General features: G+C 39.3%; 1 protein-coding gene across 4 annotated transcripts in view; it reads left to right on the plus strand.

Moving 5' to 3' along the window:
- mpp5a (membrane protein, palmitoylated 5a (MAGUK p55 subfamily member 5)) overlaps positions 1 to 25,960 on the plus strand; it is a 72,997-nt gene that overhangs the window by 30,451 nt on the left and 16,586 nt on the right. For all 4 annotated transcript variants that reach the window (XM_036594174.1, XM_036594176.1, XM_036594175.1 and 1 more), the window contains exon 3: positions 4,587 to 4,795. In XM_036594174.1, the coding sequence (XP_036450067.1) occupies positions 4,587 to 4,795 (209 nt within the window). The remainder of the gene's footprint in view (positions 1 to 4,586; positions 4,796 to 25,960) is intronic.

Genomic DNA, 25,960 nt, shown 5'->3' on the forward strand with positions numbered 1-25,960 from the left:
TTCAGTTTTAGTCAGAGAGTGATGTTAGACACCATTCTTAGTATAGCGCCAACATTAGCTTGGCTAACAGTGTAAGTGGCTCTTTTTTTAATTTTTATTTATTTATTTATTTATTTATTTTTTTAAATACACAGTGCTTGGATGAGTTGCCAAAAAATTGCTTATCATGTATATGGTCAAGCAAAAGCAAGCACTACAACCTAACATTGCTCGAAAAAGGTTTTAAATTGTACATACCTTGTTATGTTTTCAGTTACGAGGGTGAGCAGCTTAAAGATTCACCAGGTTCACCAAAAAAATGTTGCTTTAGCTACCATGCTAAAGTTGCTACAGTTCAGTGAAGAGGCGTCAGAAGCCACACAATTTAAGAGTAGGATGAAAATGCAGCAGTCACTGTCTCTAAAATTCACCCAAATTCAACTCTCAGACTTCTCATACTTCTTCCCCTGACAGTCTGTCTTTGTTTAAAATGCTCCACACACAAAATAACAGCGGGCAAGCCAAGCAGATCTGACCGAATGACCTGAGTTTTGTCATGTTCTTGTTCATTACACTGGTTACCACAGCCACAGTACTAATGTTGGTGAATCTGGTGGATTCTGGTGGAAACTATTACTCATAACTCATAAATATATACATTTTGAAGCCCTTTTCGAACAGCAATGTTGGAGCTTCAGTGCTCACATTTTCAAGACCAGTGTCAACCTGGCCCCCCAGGCAGTCTACATTTTTACTCCATTCCTGTGCAACAATCCTGTAGGCTGTCTAACAATCAAAATGACTAAAGATGATTTAACTACTGCTCATAAAAAGAAACACTAAAAATAAAAAAATGTATAAAATAAAACAGAATCAAGAAATGATAAACAGATGCAAAGATAGCACTTGACAAGCGCTAACTGGAAGCAGCTTATCCATTTTTACATTTTTAAGCACATGCAGAATTTTTAGGTGGTGAAAAAAAATGCCGATGTGTCCACCTTTAGCTGACTCATTGTGTTTTCACCTGCTTGCTCATTCAAAGTTCTAGGTTCCCCCTTGGTCTGATATGTCAGTCTTCATCAGAATTTAGGCTGTTCAGGCTCATGTTTAAATAGTCTTGCCTATGAAGCCATTTGTGGTTTAGGATTTTTGGGCCTCTCACAGTGTCCATGATTCAGATATTTTGCTGTTTTTGCTGAGCCAGAGAAGCTGCTGCGTGTTTACATATACACACCATTGTTTTGTCTATATGTTGTTCAGTAACTATTTTGTAGAATAAAAATATTTAAAATTTACTTCAGTTATTAAATATGGTTCTTATCACTTATTGTATAATAGTAAATAGTAAAGTTGGGACAGTTGTTTTTTGCAGGTACTTGTGGAATATTCCAAGAAAGGGTAATAGGTAACAAGTGTTGGAATATGAATATAAAAGGAGCATTCCTTGAATATCCCAATAGTTTGAGAACACGGTTTCTCAGTGCATGATTGTATGGAATTTAGGGATTCCACCATCTATAGTTCATTACATTGTTAAAAAATTCAGTGAATCCAGAGAAATTGTAAAAGGCAAAGCCAAAAACAGTGTTAAATGCCTGTGATCTTCGATCCCTGAGACAACACTGCATTAAAAAACAACATGCTTCTTTGCTGAATAGAACCACATGGGCTCAGAAATACTTCAGAAAACCCTTGTTCGTAAACTGTTTGTTGCTGAACCTACAAATGTAAGTTAAGACTGTACTATGAAAAGCAGAGGCCATATATTAGCAACATCCAGAAACACCACCAACTTCTCTGGGCTGAAGCTCATCTCAGATGGTGTTCTGTGGTCTGACGAATCCACTTTTCACATTGTTTTTGGAAATCATGGACATTGTGTTCTCCAGACCAAAGAGGAAAAGAGCCACCATGTTTCTTACAATCACAAGTTCAAAAGTCAGTGTCGTGTCATGGTATGAGGGGTGTTAGTGCCAAAGGCCTTGGTAAAACTTGCACATCTCTGAAAGTGCATTTTGGAGCTATATATGCACCCATTTAGACAGCATCTTTTTTTAAGGACATCCTTGCTCATTCCACTAAGACAATACCAAGCCACATTCTGCATTTGTTACAACAATGTTACTGGAGTAAGAGAGTGCAGTTGCTAGATAGTCCAGACCTGCCTTGCATTGTGAAGTTTGTGCAATATATGACAATAGAGAGCCCAGACTGTTGAGCTGCTGAAGTGTTATTTCAAGCGTGAAAGGAGAAAAAATTTCTGCACTTTCACAACTGCAGTACATGGTGTCCTCAATTACTAAGCGATTACTGAACCTTGTTAAAAGAAAGATGTTACACAGTTTTTTTGTGGAACATGTTGCAAGCACCAAAATTAGTGTTTATATACAAAAACAATAAAATTGTTCAGCTGTAACATTAAATATTTTATCTTGGTACTGTTTTCAATTGAATACAGGTCAAAAAAGATTTGTAAATTGTTTGTTTTTATTTACGTTTTTCCTACTGGCACAACTTTTTTGGACTTTATACACACATACAGTGCCTTGCAAATGTATTCACCCCCTTAAAAGTCATCAAATTCAGATGACACACACACATTGTTCCAGTTGTTATTTTTTTTTGCAAACCAATGTGGTCTTAAAGTCAGTTTTTAAAGCAAAAATTAATTGTGAGAACATAAAAAATAAATGAATAAATACCAAAAAATATTGCTTGCATAAATGTTCCACTCCTGTGTCAAGGCACTGAATCTTCCTAGAGTTGGTCATCTGGCCACATTGGGTACTAGGGCAAGAAGGGCCTTGGTCAGAGAGGTAAGAAAGAACCCAACAGTCACTCTAAAAGAGCTCCAAAAGTCCTATGCAGAGATGGGAAAATCCGTTGGACAGCCAACCATCTCTGCAGCACTCAGTAAATCAGGTCTTTATAGCAGAGTGACAAAACAGAGGCCACTGTTGCATAAAAAGAGTTTGCTAAATGGTATGTAAAGAAAAACATGAAAAGACCAGAGACAAAAGGATTCTCTGGTCTGTTGAGATGATAATTGAACTCTTTGCGCAACAGCAAGCACTGTGTATGCAAAAAACAGGCACTGTACATCAGATGACTAATACCATCCCTACGTTGAAATGTGGTGTTGGAAATGTCATGCTATGGGGATGCTTCTCGGCAGCAGGGACAGGGAGACTGGTAAAAAATTGAGGGATGGATGGATGAGTGCAGCCCAATACAGGAACATCCTTGAAGCAGACCTTCTCCAGTTTGTTAATATGACTTTTACCAAAATAAAATATTTAGAAAGTATAATTGTATAAATACAAGTAAGTAAGGACCTAGCTAGTTAAGTAAGAGAATTTATATTGGTATCTGTACTCAGTATCGGCCGATACTTAAGGATCAGGTGTCTGTATCAGAAGGGAAAAAGTGGTATTGGTGCATCCCTTAATGGACATCTCTGTAAGTGTGAAAATTCAACTGCTCTGATGGTTTCTTAAAAGGGGAAAAATGCAAAAAATTTCAAATGCCACTCAGGCCACAGGCTGAGATTTCTTTAAGTGGCCAAAACAAGAAATGTTGTAGCCAGGGAAGTAGGCACCAGGCACTGTCGACCCCTGGGCTGGACACTTGTCAGTGAATCATGTCAGTGAATCCAAGGATTTTGAATAGGCTTTCATTCTCTCAGGGTGGTGCGTCATATGTTCAAGGGAGGAAGTGAATTAATAAGGGAAGTAGAAATTCCATGCATCTAAGGAAGTGTGTCTGTGTTTGTGAATTCCTGAGAAAGGGAGCTGAGGACCTTGCGAGGGGGAGCTTAATTAAAAAGCTTCTTACAAGTCATTCTGACTGTGCATGGACTGACTGCACTGTTTCCATTTCTCCAGCATCTCTTTGTTTTTGCATGTCCTCTGCTGTCCTTGCATTCCTTAGTTCTTACTCCCTCTAAATTTGCTTGACCCACTCTGAGTGGGGAAATTCTTTTTCTCTTTTTTCTCCTAAAGTATCTCATGAGTGAAAAGAGGTTGTAGGTCTTATGGCGTTTGAGATTCAATGTCAGCCACCCACTTAGTGAGTTAAGACAAAAAAACTCTCTTTTATGAAAGTACTTAGCTGTTCGCACATCCTTCTTCATTCAAGAGAAGAGAAGAATTTCAGAGATAAAAGTAAAGATTAGTCGAGAGAGGCCAGTGTAATTAATAGTGATATTTCTGTTCAGTACAATGTTTATTTAAACTTTGCTGTTAAGGTGTTTGGCATTTAGGCTACTCTTTAGGCCTGTTAATGAATGGGATGTAGAGAGCCAGCATCTGTGTTCTTTTTTTTTAATGGCTGAATGATTGCCAGGTATGTGCTGTTATATAGTGAGTTCACTAACTACTGTCTCCAGTGTTAGAATGCCTATGTTCTATATTCTAGCATGTTCTATTTACTTACAAATCATTCTATTCATAATAAATTCATATTTTGCGTAAGTTATTATTTATAACCTATTATAAGTTATTGCTATTAGCAAAACCTGATTTTTTTTTTTTTTCTTTTGCTCTTGCATTCCTGCTCTCTCTTGCTCACTCTTGCACTTTCCTTTTGTCTGTGTATTTAAATAGAGCTGGAGGAGCTGCTGATGTCTTTGAAGCAGGTACAGCACTGTCTGGGGGACGCTCAGAGTCAGGAGGACGTGGAGCTGGTGCTACAGCTTGTGCAAAAGCCTGACTTCCAGAAGGCCTTCCACATCCACAATGCTGTGGCACTGCACATGAACCGGCCAAGTCCTCCTTTTCCCCTCACGGACTGTGCCCAAAGTCTTGCACATGAGGTCAGCACTTATTACTGCTGTTCATTTGAGAAAGTATTGACCAATCAATGCTATACTCCGTAATATTGTTTAATCAAACATTAATATAACTGAAATTATACAATAAGAATACTACAGTCTATATAGATTTTTTTTTTTTTAGGGATTACTACAGTCATACAGAACAATGGTAAAATACTTGGCTATTGGTAAACTAACCCAACTGGTACAGTTGAAGTACAGTTTTATAGTGCATTTACGTTTTGTTTATTTTTTTGGTCCAACATAAAAAAAATGCAACATTTTTTCAGAGTTCTAGTTAACTGATTACTTATTTGACATCAAAACTAGTGCTGCACCAATGCTGTATCGGTATCACAGTAGGGAATACGATACCATTTTCTGTTGCATACACACATACTACTACATAAAGTGTGCATACACGCCAGTAGGTGGAGCTTAACTGAAGCTGTGTATGATGACAAGCAGTAGTAAAAATTCTCATTCCAAAATCTGTAATGCCAGTATTCCCGAGGGAGGGGCAATATTGGTGGGTAATGTACCAATTTGAATTCTTGTTGGAATAAGCCAGAGAACGCAATAATGAATAGCTGAATTAGGGATCTTTCTGCTGTCCCTCATCTTCTATTGTGTAGTCAGGTGCAGTTGCAGAGGTAATTTGTGTCCAGGTTGTTAACGAAGGAGCGTACATTAGAGAAGGGTGCTGTCTGGCTTCGTCAAAAATAGCATGAAACAGTTTTTGAAAAGAAAGGCTCCAGAATCAGATAACTCTGAATCTGAGCCACCAGCTTCATCCTGTGGTAGCTCAGCAGTGCTATGTATATGCCTATGTGGTATGCACGCATGCGTGTGTGTATATGTTGGCTGTCAGAGGGATGCAGAGTGCACTTCTTAAATACATTTTAGATAGGGATGCCATAACTGAAAAAGGTTGAAACGCTGCATTAGAGAGATATATGTGGAAGGAATGGCCAGTCTCTTATGGTGATAGCTATCAGCATAGCGTAGCTAGTGCGTTCATTTAGCGGTGTCTCTGGTGTGCCTCCAGTGGTCAGCCATGGTCTCGGAACGTGCTGGTCCCATCTGTCCAAGAAATCAATGGCTCAACAACTCTTACTGCATGAATGACTAAGATTTACTAAATTCCAGCATTGTCTGATGCTCGTAGACATGAGTGTATGTGTTGCTTTAATTTAGCATTTAATTAAAATTCTCTGTCTTTGTGATAATTATCTTTTTAAATTGATCTGTCATTCCCTTATTTGATTTTAATTTGGTACTCATAATTTCTTCTATTACTGTTAAGCTTTATCATCTGCAAAGCACTTCAAGCTGCCACCCGTACGAAAAGTGCTTTATAAGACAAATGACAAATTTGCACATGAAACATTTAGCGCTAGTTTGCCAGAGTCAGAAAAGTTGCTACAGGTTTATCAATGTATTGTTCAGGTCTGTACCTACTTATTTTACACAATAAAAAAAAATACAATTTACTTCAGTTATTTCAGTTAATAAATGATTAAAAATCATTTCACTCTGTTCTATGTCAATGTTCAGGGCCACCGCAGCACAGGTATTATTTGGGTGGTGGATCATTCTCAGCACTGCAGTGACACTGTCATCATAGTGATGTGTTGCACTGGTATGAGTGGATCAGACAAGGCTGAGTTGCTAGAGTTTTTAAAAACTGCATGTCCACTTTCTCTCCAGACTATTATGCATACATTTTTGCCTTTTTGATCCACCTTGTAGTCAGAGACGATAATAATATTTTTGTTTGAACAGCACTTTTCATACTGGTGACAGCTCAAAGTGCTTTACAGACAGGAGTTCAACAGTAATAGACAAGACAATGACAGATTAAGTTAAAAGGAAATTAAATCAACCTCTCAATGGTTTCTGAGTTAATGTAACGCTTTTTCAAATAGTTTTTCTGACACTTTCTTTCTTACTTCTACACTGGCTTGAAAAAAATATACAGAAATGATCTGAGATGAAAGATGGGGGACTTGTTTGTGTTTTAAACCTTTAGTGATCACCAGACACAGAATGTGACCTAGGTTTTGGGTAGAGCTGCCCATGTGCAGCTTCAAATCAAATGTCTTTAGAATGTATTATTGTCTGATGGATTATCAGTAAGTTGATTTTCTGCCAAAAAATTCAGTTTTGCTTTGGAGGTATATATATTATAATTAATAACATTCAAATGATGCTAAAATAGTTGACGGCAACAAATTTAAAACACAAAAATTTCACCCACAGCTGTATTTTTGCAGTCAAGGTCACTATTATAAATGCATGCCACTCCTCCTCGCCTGCCCCGTCTTACTGTATGCCTAAATCTGTAGTTTTATGATAATTCTAAAAATAGAAATTGAAAGATCAATATACAGTTGAGTGACTGTGGACTTTAGCTGCAAATGTTAGTGTACAGAGAAGTTCAGTGGACTAACCTCTCTGCTCTCTACTCTGCTAAGCTGCCCCTAAACATGTTATTGTACTTGTTCCTTAGTTTTTTTTGTTATTGCCCCCTGACATGTTTTCTATAATGTTTTTTGCTTTCTTTTATTATTTAATGATACATGTATTTGCCTTAGTCTGTGCAATGAAAAAACAATTGAAATTCTGTTGGTTGTGATGTAAATATATGATGAAATGAGTAGGGATGCATCAATTCTGATACTGGTATCGAAAACCAGGCTGATACTAGGCTCATTTACTCATACATTTATTCATACTCACCAATACCAACTATCTAACACCTGCTGATACCGTCTGACATAAGCCGAGTGTTCACTGCCGTGCTAATGAACAGATGACTGAAGCTGGCAGTAAACGAGGCTCTGCTCATACAGAGAAATGTTTCTGACCTCGTGACCATCAGGCACAAAGCCATTGGTCACTTTACACATTCCACCTTGACAGACTCCCGCCAGACCTACATTATGTGATTGTCCTTTTAAACACGCACAAATACAACTGCTTTCCCAATATGGATGGAGACACATTGGATAGGAAAAAAAACACCATTTGCTACCAAAGTCTGTATCTGCTGACTTTACTCTGTTTGACTGAGTAGAATTTGCCAAGTATAAACATTGATACGTATGTGTGTGTATATATATATACATATACATATATATATATATATATATATATATATATATATATATGTATATGTATATGTATATGTATTTGTATGTATGTATGTATATATGTGTGTGTATATCTCTCTATATATATATATATTTTTTTTTTTGTTTGTTTTTTTTTTTCTTTATGTTTATTTTTTTTAGGCATCGCGATTGACTGGTTTTAGCTTCTCTGCACCGTATTAGCTGCTCTGAAAAAGCTTGAAAGTCTCTGTAGACAGACCTGTCTGTAGAGGCTACATTTCACATAGCATGGACTAAGCTCATACCGTGAGAATATATAAATTTGGAGGCTTTGTGCATACACAGTGGTCTATTCAAATGTACAGTGTGACTCACCCAAGAACAAGATTTCTAAAATCATACAGCGTATGTCTGGCTTAAGAGGACATTCAGCTCCAGCTCAGCCATTCATTTATTCATTCATTCATTCAACTTCTTAAACTGATTGATCCAGCCTGGGTCGTGGTAACAGTAGGGAAAGCAGAGAATCCCAGAAGACTCCGTAGGTCCTAGGATGATCTTGAGGTCTTGTCCCAGTTAGCCGTGTCGGGTACACCTCCAATGGGAGGTGGCCAGGGGGCATCCTAATTAGATGCCAGAACCACCTCAACTGGCTTTTCTCCATGTGGAGGAATAGTGGCTCTCAATGTGGAGAAGTAGCGTCTCCTTTTTTTGGTCATTACCCAAAGCTCCTGACCATAGGTGAGGGTTGGGGTGTAGACCAACCAGTAAACAGAGAGCTTTGCCTTATGGCTCAGCTCCCTCTTCACCACTACAGTCCAGTGCAGCAGCCACATTACTGCTGCTGCCTGTCCCAGCTTATGGCCAATCTTACAATCCCACTTCCCATCACTCATGAACAAGACCCCAAGATACTTAAACTTCTCCACGTGGGGCAGGTCCTGTCCCCTTACCTGGAGTGGATGTGCCATCCTTTTCAGGGCCATGGACTATGGAGGTGCTGATCTGAGCCAACAAAGAGGCAAAGTCAAAGGTGTTTTTTGTCAGTGATGTATTTTCTGGGAGTATTCTCTGTCGATTATTTTCTCGATTAGTCAACGACTATTTCTGTCATGACCTTCATCTGTGCTTCCTGTGAGTGTGGCTCCTGTTCTGTTTTACCTTACCTGCTCAAGTCTGCAAAACTGTGTCACCCTGTTATCTCTGTCTTAAGTTCCCATAACAAATTAAAATAATGACCCATGTAACATAAATATGAAAATTATGCTTGATAGCTTCATTAAATGTATTTGTAACATTAATACATGTAATCACAATGAAAGTGAAATCAACTAATTGAATAATACTAATTAAAGTGCAAGAAGGCTTTCAAATAAAGATAATGTGCAAAAATGAAACTCAAAATAGCAGCCTCTGCCCCAGCATGAGGGGCTGTTAAATTGCAGAAGTCTTAACTCTGCAAGCCAAAAACAAACTATATAATTCGTTTTCTTAATGTGACATTCGCAAGTTTGTAAAAGTTAATAAATAGTCCATCCTATATAAAATCTTGCTGGGTCTGGAGGCCCAAAGGTTCAAATAAGGCTTCAAATGTAACATCTTCCAGTCCAAATTAACTATTAGCGATAGTTTGCAGCAGCCTTAAATTGCAGTGCAGGAACGTGATATTGATGTGCCTCGGAGGCTGGCTCTCTTCTTAGGTAATGTTCTCAGCTGCTGAGAAGAGACGCTCAGCGGGGGAGTGGAAGTAGCAGGAATACACAAGAATGATTTGGCTAGTGATGCAAGAGTTGGATACTTTGCCTCATTCAGCTATCACCAAGACAGGGGACTATCTGTCTTTGAGATGGCTTGCTTTCCGAAGTACACCAGCACCTGCCTTAAGACAACAAATGAAAATTAGCCTGGAGGTGGAGGCTAAATCTGGCATGTTATATTTGGTTTTAAATGTTCATTAATATTTACTGTTCCTGTTTAAATTATTAAATCATCTGGCTCATTTGTCTCACTGTCTGTTGAGTCACATCCAAGCAGTGATTGATAGCTGAAACAGAACTCTGCTTGGAGTTCTCTCAGCTGAGGTTGTGGCATGCCTGACAGTTGATGCTGTGGCTTCATTCCCACTGGTGCGCTGAACTGTAAGGCCAGAGTTCAGACTTTATTCTGAACACTAAACCTCTCCTCTCGTGTCAGGAATTTCAGTTTTTGAAAATGTGGATCTAGTGCAGCTGCCAAGATCTGTTTACTTGGGTTGTCATCTGTGGCAGTGACCTCTCTTGACTGGCATGCACTGATCTCTTCTGAAGCAGCTGTCTGGAAGGCCTGCACTGGAGCTGTATCATAGGCAGTCTGGGAGAGACTGGCAGACTTTCACCACTCAAGCAGATAGTGGCACATTCAAAGATCTGAAGAGCTTTTGCCAGTTTTTCTGTCAGTGTCCACTGATTAGCTTTAAGGTCTGTTTCCCTCTCTGTTTTGTAGCTGGGTCAGAGTCGCAGTCAGTGGCCATCTCTGTTTCAGCAGGTGGTGCATCATATAATGGGTCCTGTTTCACCTGGTAGAGATGTCCTGGACAAGTTTGTGTTCCAGGGTCCCCCTCGGTTTTTGCTTGGTTTTCAGCTTGCTTGAAGCCAGTTCATTCGTTTGAAGTGCTCCACAAGACACCACACTGCTCGTAGTGCTTTACTGATCTAGGGGTGTTTCAGTGCATGATTGACCATCGGCTGTAAAGTGTGGCTGCGCAGCGGGCAAACATCCACCCATGTTTTTCCTGCAAGATGTTTGCTGCCAGCACAATGTTCCAGCCGTTGTCATGGACAACTGCCAGAATCTTGCTTGGAGGGATCTCAAGCATTTCCACAGTCTCCTCAATCCATGCAACAATGATAGGTCTAATGTGCCGTTGTTCTAGTGGCATGGTTGTAAGGTAGAAGCTAGTGAGCTCCCACTCATCACTTATAAAATGACAGGTGATGCCAAGATATGCCTCTGTGGCAACAGTGGTCCAGGCACCAGCTGTCAGGGAAATCTTGTTCTTGGCTGATTTAAGAGCATCTTTAACCTCACCAATAGTAGCTTCATACTTTGCCTTCATGAGCTTTATAAAATGAGTTCTGGAAGGTAAGGTATAATCATGTGGAATGTGTTTTTGTCATCTGCTTAAAGCCCTCACATTCAACCGTGGATATTGGTCTCATGTCATTGACAACCATGTTGAGGATGCTTTCTGTCAAGACCTTAGCCATTTCAGGGGGGCATGAGCCTCGCTTATATACAATATACAATATCATTCACACGCCTTTGCTTAGTGCTATTAACAGAAAGAACAAAACAGCTGTATTAATTATCACAAGTTGAAGGCTTTGTGTCGTAGTTTATCAAAGATAGTGTGCTGGTTAGGCCAAGTAAACCATAACAGGTTAAATATCTTACAACTGAATTACTGATGTGCTCCAACACTGAGACTAACTAGCTACCGTTAAGCGGAGAAGGTTTACTATGTACACTAAAGGCTGGTATCAACGGAAGCAAAAATAGGGAAAACGAGACAGGGTGAAGTTAGGCTAATGTCTACTCATGAATCACTGATTAACTATTGCACTTAACACGTTAGCTAACATAACTGAAATAGCATTCTCTTAGCAAAGCATAGTCCATGAGACCTTGTTTTTCGACGGGTAAACTAACAAACATTACGATACTAACATTAGTAGGCTAAAGAGCGAAGTGGTAGAAAATACTTTAGACATCACGGCTCCAGGGTGCTTGCATTTCAGATGCTCATGCATCACTGTAGTGCTGCCGTGAATGACAACTCTGCTTTAGGGTGCCTACACACTAGCAGCTGATGCAACCTCTGTCAGCTCTGTCAGACTAGAAACATGTCTGTATGCAGTAAAAAGACGCTTCGTTGACCATCAAAAAAGTTCAAACCATTTCAAATTTTGCTGCAACGCAGCAAAAGGAGGCACATCAACCAATAGAAACGTGCAGGCAGAAGACAATGAAAATCCAAGAGGACCGAAGCAGCGCTATGTACTCTTTTCCTGTTCTGTATGACTTCTTTGCCTTCGTGGCTGTGTCTGCTTAGCTCTGTACATGGCCATTGCCAAAATTTCTTTCAGTGGCCGACATTTCTTTGTTTCTTGTCCAATTGTTTGGTTTCCTGCTTGATTGCGACTATATAGCACTATACATCTGAATCAAGTGCCTTATTCAGTATTTTGAATATAGATGATGAAAACCCTCAGTTGTTAGACAGGACCAGAACATGTGGGTCAGGTCTACTTTTGCTCATTAAGTTGTTCCATTAACTCTTTTCAGAGCACTGGGCCAACTTTCATCAGATATTTCTATACCTGGGTCTTCTGTCTGCTCAGAACTCATCTAATCATAAATTTTTAACAGGGAAAAATTGTGTTCAAGGTACTTGAGATCTGGCCTTTAAGATGCATCGGGTTGGAAGGATACTGTCTAAAGCTGGAGCTGGTGGTTAAAAGGGGGGAAGTTGAGCTTTGTGAATAAAGTGACGGATCTGAAAATAACAAAATAAACTGAAACACTGAAAAATCTGTGCAGCGTACAATTGGGGATGAAGTATGTTGTGATGAGGAAAAAGTTAATTTTGTGGTAGCAAGGGCAACAAGAGATAAGGACATACAGAAATTTACCTCAGCTTTACACCAATTAGTCTCTGAATTGAATTTCTGAATTGAAGTTTTTGTAAGTTTACAGCCCAGTAATACCTTGTTAGGTTAGAAAGAGATAAACCCTCCTTGTAGGCTACTTCTTTTGAGGAGTTCCTTGCTTATTCTAGGATGACAACATTAGCTTATCTACTAATACAAAAAATGACAAAAAATGGGAAGAAAGTATGTATTTATTTTAAATCAGTTAATTTTGCCTACAAAGGACAAGTGCAGCATACCCTAACTCTGTGGGAGATGTCTGATTTAACTTTAGAAATAAGGGGTACAAAATTCTCCTGAAATATCAGAAATCCAAGCAATCAGAAAAAGCTGAAGTGATTTTAATTCCTAGATACCTTTTTAGACACAATAAGGCAGCTCTGTCTCACTGACTTGCTTGGCTAGACTATTAACATGGAAACACTCTCCTTTAGAAAGATTTCATTTATATCCTGAGGATTTACCAAATTCATAACCAATCTCTATGATGTTAGGGACAAATTAAAATTCCATTTTAATTTCTTTTTCAATCCCTTTATGCTGTAAATGCGCAGTGAAAATGATGGTCACCCTAAATGTATTTCTGAGTGAAAATAAAGACTGAATCATTTATTTGATTGATAGATTGATAAAAATAGTACTAGGTTAAATGCATACAGGAAGACTGTATGTTCTGTACCTGTACAATGAATATCTTCTACTATTTATAGTGTTCTCAGTTTAATGGACAGGTATAATTGCTATAATAAAAGAGGACTAAGATGGCACCCTTGTCGCGTGTCTCTTATGAGTGGGAAATACTGTGAACGTAATTTGTTAATTACTACTGATGCTTTAGGGGAGGGATATAGCAGGTGAATTAGGAGATGATTTTTGGACCGAAGATATTTCCACTTAATTCTGTCAAATGTTTTTTCTGCATCCAGGGAAACCACCACCTCTGGGATATCCCTGGGCGCAAGAAAGTATATAACATTAAAGAGCCTCCAGCCTACTATGTTGGTGAAGGAGTGACAATTTTATACAACACCAGTCTGGTCTTCTGAAATTATACTGGGCAATATACTAGTTCTGGAAGCAAGGATGCCAAAATTTTTAAAAGTGAAATCAGCCTGAAAGAGTAGTATCTTAGCCTGTGAGAGACCCATCTTTGCCTAGCTTCAGGAGAGATGAATGCTTCTGTGAGACTTTGCAGTAATGTCGCAATGCTAAATGAGTCATCAAACAATTCAAGAAGAAGGGGAGATAGTTTGGAGGAGAATTTTTTGTAAAAAATAGTCTGAGTTGCTGTTGTTGCTCTTTCTGTGCTTTATTATGTGCTATGGAAAATGTAATGTGTGTGTGTGTGTGTGTGTGTGTGTGTATTAGTCAATCCATGAGAACGAATGATGAATATGGGCAAAATATGAAATCTCCCTTTTATTTGGATAAACAAAAATTTCCACGGGTCTAGAAAGCCAGTGTTTTAGAGGGAAGGGTTAGATTTAGGGTTTGAACATCCAAGACCAGATCTGTCACACAGTATAAGTCTCCGCCCAAAATTAGACTGTACAAATTCAAGTCAGGTAGCAAACAAGTTAACCTGTTAATAAAACTACTGTCATCCCAGTTGAGGGCATGCACACGGACTAAGGCAACAGGGATATGAAAGAGAGAGCTTGATACTATACTGAATCATTCATTGGGATCTGGGATCATTTTTTATTTTTTTTTATGAATTAAAATTGCTGTTTCTCTTGCTCTTATATTATGGCTTTCTACGTCTAGTGTAGCCTGCTATACACATGAGTGTTTTCTGCAAAAATGCAATTTCTGTGTTTAAACTTTTCATGTGGGCCAGTATCTTGGCCCTTTTAACTGGTCCCTTTAGACCCTTGACATTCCAACTAATGAAAAAGACTGCTGCCTTCCTCCCTATTTGTGATACATTCTGATGTTTTGCCCTTGTAAATTTAATGATGAAAACAGTTCGGGCAGCACAGATAATTGTGATTTTAATTTTCTCCCACTTATTAAGCCTCCCATAACACTTTGTCTACACACACAATGCCAGAAACAGTAATCAACCACATGTTCAATAGGACAGCAAAAGTACACTGAACAATGCTGGACTGTGTTGTCCCACTTCTTTGTGTCTCACTCTGACAACACACTGGAAGTCATCAGTAGGCAGCTTCATAAACTCTCTCTCTCTTTCAGAACACGACAAACACTTGCCAAACAGTGGAACATTTCACAAGTCTGTCTTGGGATAGTGGGAGAAAGTTTCTGGTTAGCTGTTATTATCAGCTGGAAAAGCACGGCCGCAATTTTTGTAATAGTCATAAAGAAAACAGATTATTTTTAGCTGTCTGGTGATGAGTGCTAGGCTATCCTGTTACAAATGCTAAACAAGTGGCCAACAGTGCTAAACTGTTTAGTTTCTCAAAAACATCAGCCTAGTACGAACAGCAAACATTAGCTTGGCTTGGTACGTCAGTGATGGATCACACGGTCCTACTGCCATCACTCCTGCCGCATCCATATCAGAGTATATCACAGTATTCAGACACCAGCTGGCAGACGTCTGGATTTCTCTATATTAGTTTGAGGGGTGAACCGCAATATATCTAACACTAGACAAACAGAGTCCTCCTTTTAGCCACGTTTAAACTAAAATAGGTGCTTTTGTGTCTTGTTTGATCTACAGTAACATCAGTTCATCGTGTTGTGCGAGTGATGGAGCGCTGCTTCAAGTTAGCCAGCTGCTAAAAACACCTAGCCTGGAAAGATAGCGTTCTCCCGCTCTCCAATGCCTCACAGCTTCCTCAGTTAACTTGCATGAACCCACGTCTTTTCTTTCACTTTCGTTGCTTGGGAATGCACTAATACGAAAATATGACTGGAGTACAGTGTCTAATTTCTCCTCATGAAGTTTTTTTTATTATTGTAGCAGTTATTTTTGATGACTTTCTTGCCCATAATTTGGTTTAAACTTAAGATAAAAATAAAGTTCAGAGGACGTGAACCTTGTAACTGATTGACTCTGAGCATGAGCACTTATTATAAACAGGGTTGTGGGAGAAAGGTCTTTTGCTTGGAGTTAGTGTTGTGTGAAGCCTTAATGAGAGGCAAATAATCTTGCTGCTGTTGTTGCAATCCTTCCATCTGCTGGTGGACAAAAACAGGCACAGTGCAACTCTGTGCTGAGCTTTCATTAGGTCCCAAACCCACTGACCTGAAATGTGCTCTCACAATGCAGCCTCTGTCTCTAGGCCAGGATAGCCACAGCTAGAGGGCCTGGCCAGAGTGCTTATTAATGGCCAGCGTTCCACACCAGGCCAAGGGGAGCCAGAGCACCACTGGGGCTTTTGGCCTTGTTTTTTGACACCTCAAGCACAAACCTATTTGTGTTACTATGGGCAAATTTCTCCTTTTTAATCGAAGCAACACCTTTTTAAAAGAAAAGAAATCTGACCTTAGCTCATCCACAGTAATTCGGTTTAAGAATTAGGACTGTCATACATTAACACTGTCTCATTGCTTGACAAATTCCACCAAGTTTAATTGTATTGTGACAAGCAAAGTGAACTCATAGTGAAACTCTTGCCTTTAGCCTTTTTAGCTTAACAAAAAAAGCCTTAGGGACACCTCAGCCCGAGGTTTTTAGCATTGAAAAAATCGCCCATGAGTCTTTCTGAAGTCTGAAAGCATCTGTGGAAAAATATTAATAATGGCATGCATAGATTAAGTCCTACTAACAAATATGTGTATAACTTACTCCTTATGTCTTAGCCTACATCTTTGTATATTGTCAGCATATGTCTTCTCTCTTCAGTTTATATTAACACCCCACTGCTAACTTTGGGTCTTTTCCTTAAAACACGCCCAAACCCCCACAGCACTGACTTCAATGTTCTAAGGTCACAACCTTTATTCAGTGTTTCTTTGGAGAATTTGTTTGGATTATATCCCATTTTATACTAGAGGTTGCCATCTTGTGATCTCATGTCTGAATGAAATGGTCCTGTTTTGTATTTAATCAATGTCAGATAAATTCATGGGCAGCATTTTTCTTTCTCTCTGCCAGCAAAAATAATTACAAAAATAATGCAGGTATCAGAAAAAGAAGCAACAGTGAGCTTCAGATGTGACAGATTTACCTCAAATTTGGTGAAAGTTATTTTTCGCTAATGGGAACTTCATTAAATTACAGAGGAAGGCAGTTCTTTAAGAACTGGTTTAGGCTAAGACAACTCATTGCTGTGCACATTTGGCAGTTGAATATTACTTTGTGATAATGTCTATGGCACACCTGCTTATCACCTGTCTGAGCAAGTCCTCTTCCTCTTCTCCTGCACCCTGACTGCATCTGTGGTTAGTGTATCTCTACCCCCTTGCCTCGTTACTGTTGATAGTTTGTTCTATGGTAAGTCACAGCATTTCTTCTTGTGCTTCTCACAGTCTTAGCTGGGTGGTGTAGTGAGTTTTGTTTGGCTGACGTGTGTGGTCTGGAGTTCTGGACTTTTCACTGTCTCTTTTCTGTCATGTCTACTGCCAGTATCCAGAGTTTTACTGCCCGTTTTTGTTCTTGGCCTGAGTCGTGCTGTGTATTTTTGTTTTTTTGCTATCTGGCAATGTTTAAATACTGCCAGACTGAACTAGCCTTGACTGTCATGCCCGCTTAGATTATGCGTAGTATAATCTCTGCACGGACACTTGGAATTGCTCGACACTGATGTTACATCCACCGTTCAAAAAGAGGACCCTTGTTTAGTTAGGGCTGTGATGGCTCTGATGCGCGGATCCCAACTATATGAACACATGAAAGTATCCACCGGCGCGACACTAAAGCCATCCGTGAAATAAACAGCCATCTTTGTCCCCTTCCAAAACTGGTGGAAACTTTCCTTCCCAATCATCACTACTTTAACCTCGCCCGCTTGAATTCTCAATCCATAACCAATAAAGCTTTATTAATCAATGATCTCATTGCCCAGAAAAAAAGGGTATCTTTTTATACTCTCTGAAACTTGGCAACAACCTGGTGACTGCTTACATTTAAGCATGCTGATGCCCCGAGGCTACAGTTGTCTATCAAAACCCCAATTAAAAGGGGGAGGGGGTGGTCTGGCTGTGGTCCATGAACCCCCCAGATTGGCATCTTTTTTCTTACAGGAAAAACAAATTTCCAAAGACTTGACTAAACAAGTAGGTTTTTACCCAAGACTGTGTCATTGTCCTGAACACTGACTGGAAGGCTGTTCCAGAGCAGGGGGGCTTTGTATGAAAAGGCGCTACTCCCTGATGTAACTTTATTAATTCTAGATAATAGTAAGCCAGCACCTTGTGATCGAAGTAGGCATGATGGTTCATAACAATAATAATAATAATAATAATAATAATAATAATATTTTTTATTTATATACCACTTTACATGTTGGTGGCAGCTCAAAGTGCTTTACAGACAGGTGATAAAACATAGTTATAGAAGAAATCATTAGTATTTATTTAGAATCAGAAAAAATGAAACATCAAATTAGAAGATAAATACCACAAGACGTAGAGTTTTAATTAAATGCTAAGTGAAAGAGATACATTTTTAGATTTTAGCTTCTTAAAAGTGAGCACTGAGCTTGACTGTCTAATAAAAGGTGGAATTGAATTCCACAGTTTAGAAACATAATAACTGAAAGAGGTCTCTCCATGTTTTCTGTATTTTACAGAGGGTATTTGTAGAAGGCCTTTTTATGCAGATCTTATATTACGTGCCGAAACATAAACGGACAGACACTCTGTGATGTAAGCAGGTGCTAGGTCATTTAGAGCTTTAAAAACTAGTAGCAGAACTTTAAAATCTATCCTGAATGATACAGGTAGCCAGCGCAGTTCTTTTAAAACAGGAGTGATATGATCTCTCTTCTTTGTTTTTGTTAGAATGTGCGCTGCCGCATTTTGTACGAGTTGTAAGGGATGTATAGGTTTCTTAGGAAGTCCAGTAAGAAGAGCACTACAGTAGTCAAGTCTGCTTGTAACAAATGCATGAACAAGTTTCTCTGCATCGCTCTGAGACAGAAAAGGCCGAACTTGAGTGATATTTCTCAAATGATAAAAAGCTACTTTAGTGACTGTGTTTACATGCAGGATAAAACAGAGTTTCTGTACCAACGATCAGTATTTCAGTTTTTTCATGATTTAATTGTAGAAAATTTTGCCACATCCACTGAGAAATATCTGACACACAGCTGGTTAGTCTGTCTACAGAGTCTTGATCTTCAGAAGAACTAGAAATGTATAACTGGGTGTCATCAGCATAGCTATGAAAATTTATACTATGGTTCTTAATGACATCACCGAGAGGTAGCATGAACAAAGAGAAAAGCAAAGGCCCTAAAACTGAACCTTGAGGGACTCCACAAGAAATGGCAAATCTTTTTGATGAATGATTTCCAAGTGAAACCATGAACTGCCTATTACTTATATAATATAATTTAAACCTTTCTAAAGCTGTGCCTGAGAGGCCGACTCAGCATTGAAGATGCTGGATTCAAATCTTGTGGTCAACATTAATAAAAGCTGCACTAAGATCTAATAAAACCAAAATAGAAGGATTTTATGCATCAGCGCTGAGCCTGATGTCATTCATAACGTGAGGCAGTGCTGTCTCAGTACTGTGGTTAGAACGAAAACCTGACTGAAACTTCTCATATAAATTGTTTTATATTAGGTATGTATTTAGTTGTTTGAAAACAACTTTTTCTAAGACTTTACTTAAAAAAGGTAGGTTTGAAATTGGTCTAAAATTATTTAGTACCATGCTACTCTTTTTTAGCATAGACTTCACCAAAGCAGTTTTAAAAGCGTCTGGAAAAACACCTGTTGACAGAACAATTTACAATAGTTAAAACATCATTGTGAACACAATCAAACGCCATCTTAAGGAATGAAGCAGGAACAGGGTCAAGATCACATGTGGACAAACTTTGTTTGTTTAAAATAGTTGTAAGCTCCTGATAGTTGATAACAGAGAAATATGTCATTACTGATGCAGGAGGCTTTTCAGGAACATTTATAGTAGCTTGTTTCAGTTAGCTGAGCTATACCCTGTCGTATCAGGTCTATTTTATTTTGAAAATGAATTGCGACCTCTTCGCAGATTTTAGAAGATAAATCACCATGAGACGCACTAGCAGAAAAGTTGGGGTTAATTAGTCGGTCTATGGTGTATTTGGATGGATTTTGATATTATCTTTGTGCCTATTAATTACACTGGAGAGGTATGACTATCTGGATATCTTCATAGCATAATTATAGATTGAGATCTGATCTTTGAGAATATCATTATGTAGCTGCAGTTTAGTTTTCCTCCATAAGCGCTCCAATTTATGACAATTTCTCTTAAGCTGGTATATTTCTGCATTCATCCATGGATTTTTAAGACTTCTTTTTAAGGGAGAAGTTCACTCAGGTACTGAGGGGCGAGGCCATTTAGAGCTTTATGTGTAAGTAAAAGAATTTTGTAATCAGTGAGAAATTTAACTGGCAACCAGTTTAGGTTTGATGAAACTGGGCTGATATGGTGAAACTTTCTGGTTCATTTGATGACTCTGGCTGCAGCATTCTGGACTAACTGAAGCTTTTTAAGGCTTTTGCTGGAAGACAGCAGACAGCAGGGCATTACATCCAGACAGCAAGGCATTACAGTAATCAAGCCTTGAGGTAATAAATGCATGAACTAGCTTTTCTGCATCCTGAAGAGACAGTGCATTTCTTAATTTGGCAATATTGCAGAGATGCAGGAAAACTGTTCTAGTAATATTGGTTATGTGCATCAAAGGACAGATTGGGATCTATTGTGACACCAAGGTTTTTTGTCCCTGATGCAACTGAGAAACTGTAAAGTTTATACCTTAAGATAGTTTGTTTTTTAGCAGCTTTTGGACCAAGAAGAAGAACCTCTGTGTTATCTGAGAGAGTTCTCAATCTTATTAAGTTGAAGTTTGTCATCTGGTTTGGTTGCTATATATAATTGTGTCATCAGCGTCGACGTGAAAATTGATGCCATGTTTACTGATAATGGTACCCGGTGGTAGCATATATAACGTAAATAATAGAGGTCCTAAAATACAGCATTGCGGAACACTATACTTTACTTTTGTTAGAACAGACGATTCACCGTTTACTTTTACAAACTGATAGCGATCAGTCAGGTAAGATCTGAACCAGGAAAGAGCTATTCCTGTAGCTATTCCTGTTACTTACTCTAGTCTATTTAGTAAGATAGAGTGGTCTATTGCACAAAATGCCCCACAAGATCAAGGAGAACTAACAAAGATACATTTCCTTGGTCAGAGAATAATAAGACATTGTTTACAATTTTCGCTAGTGCTGTCTTTGTACTATAGTGAAGTCTAAATCCAGACTGAAATTTTTCATACATGCGATTCCTGTGCAAACATGAACTCACAGGGATCAAGATTAGCTTTCTTAATCAGAGGTCTAATAACTGCTAGTTCAAGAGTTTTTGGAATATAGCCAAGGCTATGAGAGGAGTTTATTATTGACAGAATAGGCTTGGTTATTTCTGGCAAAATTTCTTTGAGTAAAACTGTGGGAATTGGATCTAGTATGCACTTCGAAGATTTTGATGAGAAAATAATTTTAACTAGCTCAGCTTGTTGAAGTAAACTAAATTCCAGCCTCTCTGCAGTAGTTACAATATTCTCAAGATCTAGATTGGCTTTATAAGGCAGTAGGTTTAACTGCACGTTTTGAATTTTTTCCCTGATTGTTTCAATTTTATTATTAAAGAAATTCATAAAATTATTGCTGCTGTACGTTGATGGCATGTGGGGTCCAGTAGCTGTTTGGTTCTTTGTCAATTTAGAAATTGTGCTAAATAATGTAGGATTATTCTTATTATTTTCAGTCAGAGAGGAGAGATAGGTTGAGCGTGCTGCAGTAAGTGCCCTTCTGTAGTCTATAAGGCTATCCCACCATGTGGACTCGAATTCCTCTAGTGTAGTCAGGTGCCATTTTCATGCTAGTTGTCTAATTTAAAGCTCGAGTATGACCTTCGTACCGAGGGGCAAGCTTTTTTGCCTTTTACTTTTTATTGGAGCCACATTATCTGGAATAGAATGAACAGTGTCCTCTAAGCACTCAGTCAAAATATCTAATTTGATAGGATTAGATGGGCAGCTGATAGATGCTGTCAGTTGTGGGAGGTTTCTGATAAAGCTGCCAGCTGTGGAACGTTATAGTCCGCTTAACACGATAGCATGGCAATGAACATACATTGCGACTCAAGCAAATTTCATATGAAATTAGGTAATTATCTGAGAATGCTGAGCTCTGGGGGAGAATGGCTATATGATCTATGTTTATACCAAAGGTCAAAATTAAGTCAAGGGCGTGGCTGCAATAATAAGTGGGCCCCTTTATATTTTAAGTGAAACTTCAAAGTCTTAGATGGATATAAATGCCTTATATAGTGGATCTTGTGGTTTATCAAAGTGGATATTAAATTTCAGACAATTTTTACTTTATTCAAGAGCATACTTAAACTTGAAAGTAAGTCAGTAAATTCATGCAAGAACTAAAAATACGGCCCTGGTGGGCTTTAGATTGTAATTAGTGAAAATAAATTCTTATTTGTTCCTCGATCGCTTATAATAAGAAAATGAATTTCAGAAGAAGAGAATTTGTATCCTACTTTATGGTTCAAGCCTAAAGCTTTGTGTAAATGGCTGCTATACCTCCAGGAGTATGGGGTGCCGGGGCTAACTACTGCGGGCCATACAATCTCTGTTCTCCCGGAGTGAGAGCTGTGTTCGTATACTCCGCATTAGGTCAGGCTCTTTCAGTATTAGCGTTGGACTCCGCCAAGGTTGCGCCTTGTCTCCACTCCTGTTCATGAGTTTCATGGACAGGGTGTCAAGGCGTAGCCGAGGTCAGGAGGGTATTATGTGTGGAGGCCAGAGGGTGGTGTCTCTGCTATTTGCAGATGATGTTTTTCTTTTGGCTGGATCGCATGGATTTGCAGCTGAGTGTGAAACAGTTGGTATGCGGATCAGCACCTCCAAGTCCTAGCCCGGATGGCATGCCCAAAGGACGTGCTCCAGGTTGAGGAGTATCTCGGGGTCTTGTTCACGAGTGATGGAAAGAGGGATCATGAGATCGGCCGCAGGCTGGGACAGGCAGCAGCAGTAATGTGGTCACTGAACCGGACTGTAGTGGTGAAGAGGGAGCTCAGCCATAAGGCAAAGTTCTCTGTTTACCGGTTGGTCTACATCCAGACACTCACCTATGGTCAGGAGCTGTGGGTAATAACCAAAAGAATGAGATTGCAAATACAAGTGGCGGAAATTAGCTTTTTTTGGAGGGCAGCGAGCTACACTCTACTTGATAGGGTGAAGAGCTTGGTCATCCGGGATGAGCCCGGAGTAGAGTCCTTACTCCTCTATATTGAGAGGAGCCAGTTGAGGTTGTTCTGGAATCTGATCCGGACCCCCTGGACTCCTCCCGGTGGGGGTGTACCAGGCACGGCCTACTGGGACGAGACCCCAGGGTTGTCCCAGGACCTGCTGGAGGGATTGGCCTGGGAGCGGCTTGGGGTCCCCCAGGAATGAACTGGAGGAAGTTGCAGGGGACAGGGTCGTCTGGGATTCTCTGCTCTCCCAACTGCTACCGTGACCCTATCTGGATTAAGCAGTTAATGATGATAAATGAATAAAAGGATGAATGGTTTTTTTTTGCGGTGGGACAAACACAGTCTCTATTTGGTGGAACCTAAGTGGCGTCTCAAGGCAGCTAGCCTAGACCAATTATCTACAAATCCCACATTGTTTTCTGAGCACCACTACGGCTAGCTAGCAGCTTCAGGTTCCCTCTAATGTCCGGCACCCTGGCTCTCGGTATACAGCCAGCTGCTACTAGCTAGGGCTGGGCAATAAAATGAGGATAATTATCATAGTATAACTTTCTTTGATGGAAATATAAGAAATGGTCGATGTAATAGACCATTCTCACATTTCCACGTTCTAGCAACAGCCCTGGTGGTGTTTTCTACTGCAAGGAAAGCCACACTACTCTGCTGTCGCCACAAGAGGGCACATTTCCGAGTAAAATGAGTCGCCAAATATGCTTTGGCAACGTCTGAAACATGGAGTTATATATTCCCTGTTTGAATGGAGCGATCAGCGTTCTGTTTTCCTGTGACCAGACGCGAGTGACTAGATAAGTGGCGTAACTTTACTGTCCTAGAGCGAACTCCCCTCTTTCCTAACATGCTTACAAGCTTTAGCAGTGTTAAATCATGTCTGCTCCACATAACTCCAGCGCTGTTACAGCACTCAGTCATATTTTAGTATTATTGCATTCCCAAGCAACAGAAGTGAAAGAAAGAAATGGGTTCATGCACAGATTTCCACATATATGCCACAAATACAGCACAGATGTAAACGAGAGTATACTGGGGATGCTGTGTAAGTGGCATTGGAAAGTGGGAGAATGCTAGCTTCCCAGGCTAGCTGTTTTTTAGCAGCTGGCTAACTTGAAGCAGTGCTCTGTCACTCGCACAGCGCGGCGAATTGATGTTACTGAAGATCAAACAAGACAGAAAAAGCACCAATTTCAGTTTAAATGTTCCTAAAAGAAGGACTGTTTGTCTGATGCGGTTCTTTCACCCCTAAAACTACTATGATAGAATAGAGAAATCCAGATGTCTGCTAACTGTTGTTTGAATACTGTAATGTGCTCTGACATGGATGTGTTAGGAGTGATGGCAGTAAGGCAGTGTGATCCATCATTGACATACAGAGCCAGCTAATGTTTGCTGTCCATGTAAAGCTGCTGTTGTTGAGAAACTAAACTGTTTAGCACTTGTTATCAGATAGCCTAGCACTCGTCACCAGACATTTAAAAATGTTTTCTTTTTTATATTATGAATTTTACAAAAATTGCGGCCATGCTTTTCCAGCTGATAAAAACAGCTGACCCAAAACTTTCTCCCACTAACCCATGACAGGTTTGGGAAGTGTTTCACTGTTTGGCAAGTGTTTGTCATGTTCCAACTATAAAGGATAAAACAGCAAGTAACCACTCCACAACTGAGCAAAAATCAGCCTTCAAACTTAAAAGAAATAATGATTTGACATTTATCGCGATATGTATTGATATGAAATTTTTTGTCGTCCTAATACTGGTGCCCCTAAAAGAGAAGGTGTTTTCATGTGCCATAAAATAGAATCACCCATAACGATTGCTCTTTCCAAGGACGACAACCAGTGTCCAGACCCCAACCCCTTGCAGTTGGACAACCGGTGTTAGCCAAAAAGTTAACCAGACTCATTAGAAATCTTTAAAGAAAAAATTTGTCATTACCAATACCTTGGTCACAGGTCCCAAAGCACAAAGTAATGGCACTAGAGGACAGAGTACACGTGGATAAATTTAACAATAAACAAAAAATAAAAGGGTGTATACTACACTTGGGAATACGCTGAGTGAGAGATAAATGAAAATTACATAATTGAGTAATGATGGTTAATAAGGATAAATAGTTAAAATCAGCACAAACAATTGTAACCAAAACAGTGCATGATCTTCCTCTTCCACCCCAGTGACTTTACGCCATGTAGAGAGGCTGATGTAAGCCAAAGAGAGGTCACAAGTATGTCGTTTGGCTCAATCAGACGTCCATAGTCATAGGTACAATATGGCAAATTAAACGGATGTTGCCGTTGTCTGCAGGATTTTCATCCTGCTGTACTGGATAATGTCCCAACATATTAGACACAATTTTCCCAATCATATTGCATGCCAATGGTATAACACAACATCCCAAAACAACCAAAATCATAACAAAAACCAATAAAATTATCCCCATTCTTATTAAGATGGCTTTCCATTAGCCAGAGAATAACCAATCAAACCAATTTCTGGTCATTAAAGAAGGACCTCCAGTATTTAGTACATGTTCAAAATTACCGTTTTCAGCGATATGCACTGGAATACGTGTACAACATTCATCACCAAATAAAACACACACTCCCAAAAAAAAACACACACTCCCAATTAAAACACACACATCTGGAGCCCTCATAATGTCAATTGCAAACCTGTTTTGTACTGCCATGCAGGAAGTAGCATCCAATTGCTGACCTAGCAATTCTAAAGCCTTAATGGTGTAATTCATGAATCTTTGTTGATTATACTAAATATAATTTATTCACTTTGCATTTCTAGCTGTTTGGATGCTTGGCAGAAACGCAAACAAACCTCCCAGGCTTAACAGGAACACCTGCCCAGTTTAATGTTGTGGATGATATACACATCTAAATCTGCGTTTAATTCTTAATACCTGTGTGATTATGTCAGTG

This window comes from Colossoma macropomum, unplaced genomic scaffold (assembly GCF_904425465.1).
Source record: "Colossoma macropomum unplaced genomic scaffold, Colossoma_macropomum, whole genome shotgun sequence".
NCBI classification, from domain to species: domain Eukaryota; kingdom Metazoa; phylum Chordata; class Actinopteri; order Characiformes; family Serrasalmidae; genus Colossoma; species Colossoma macropomum.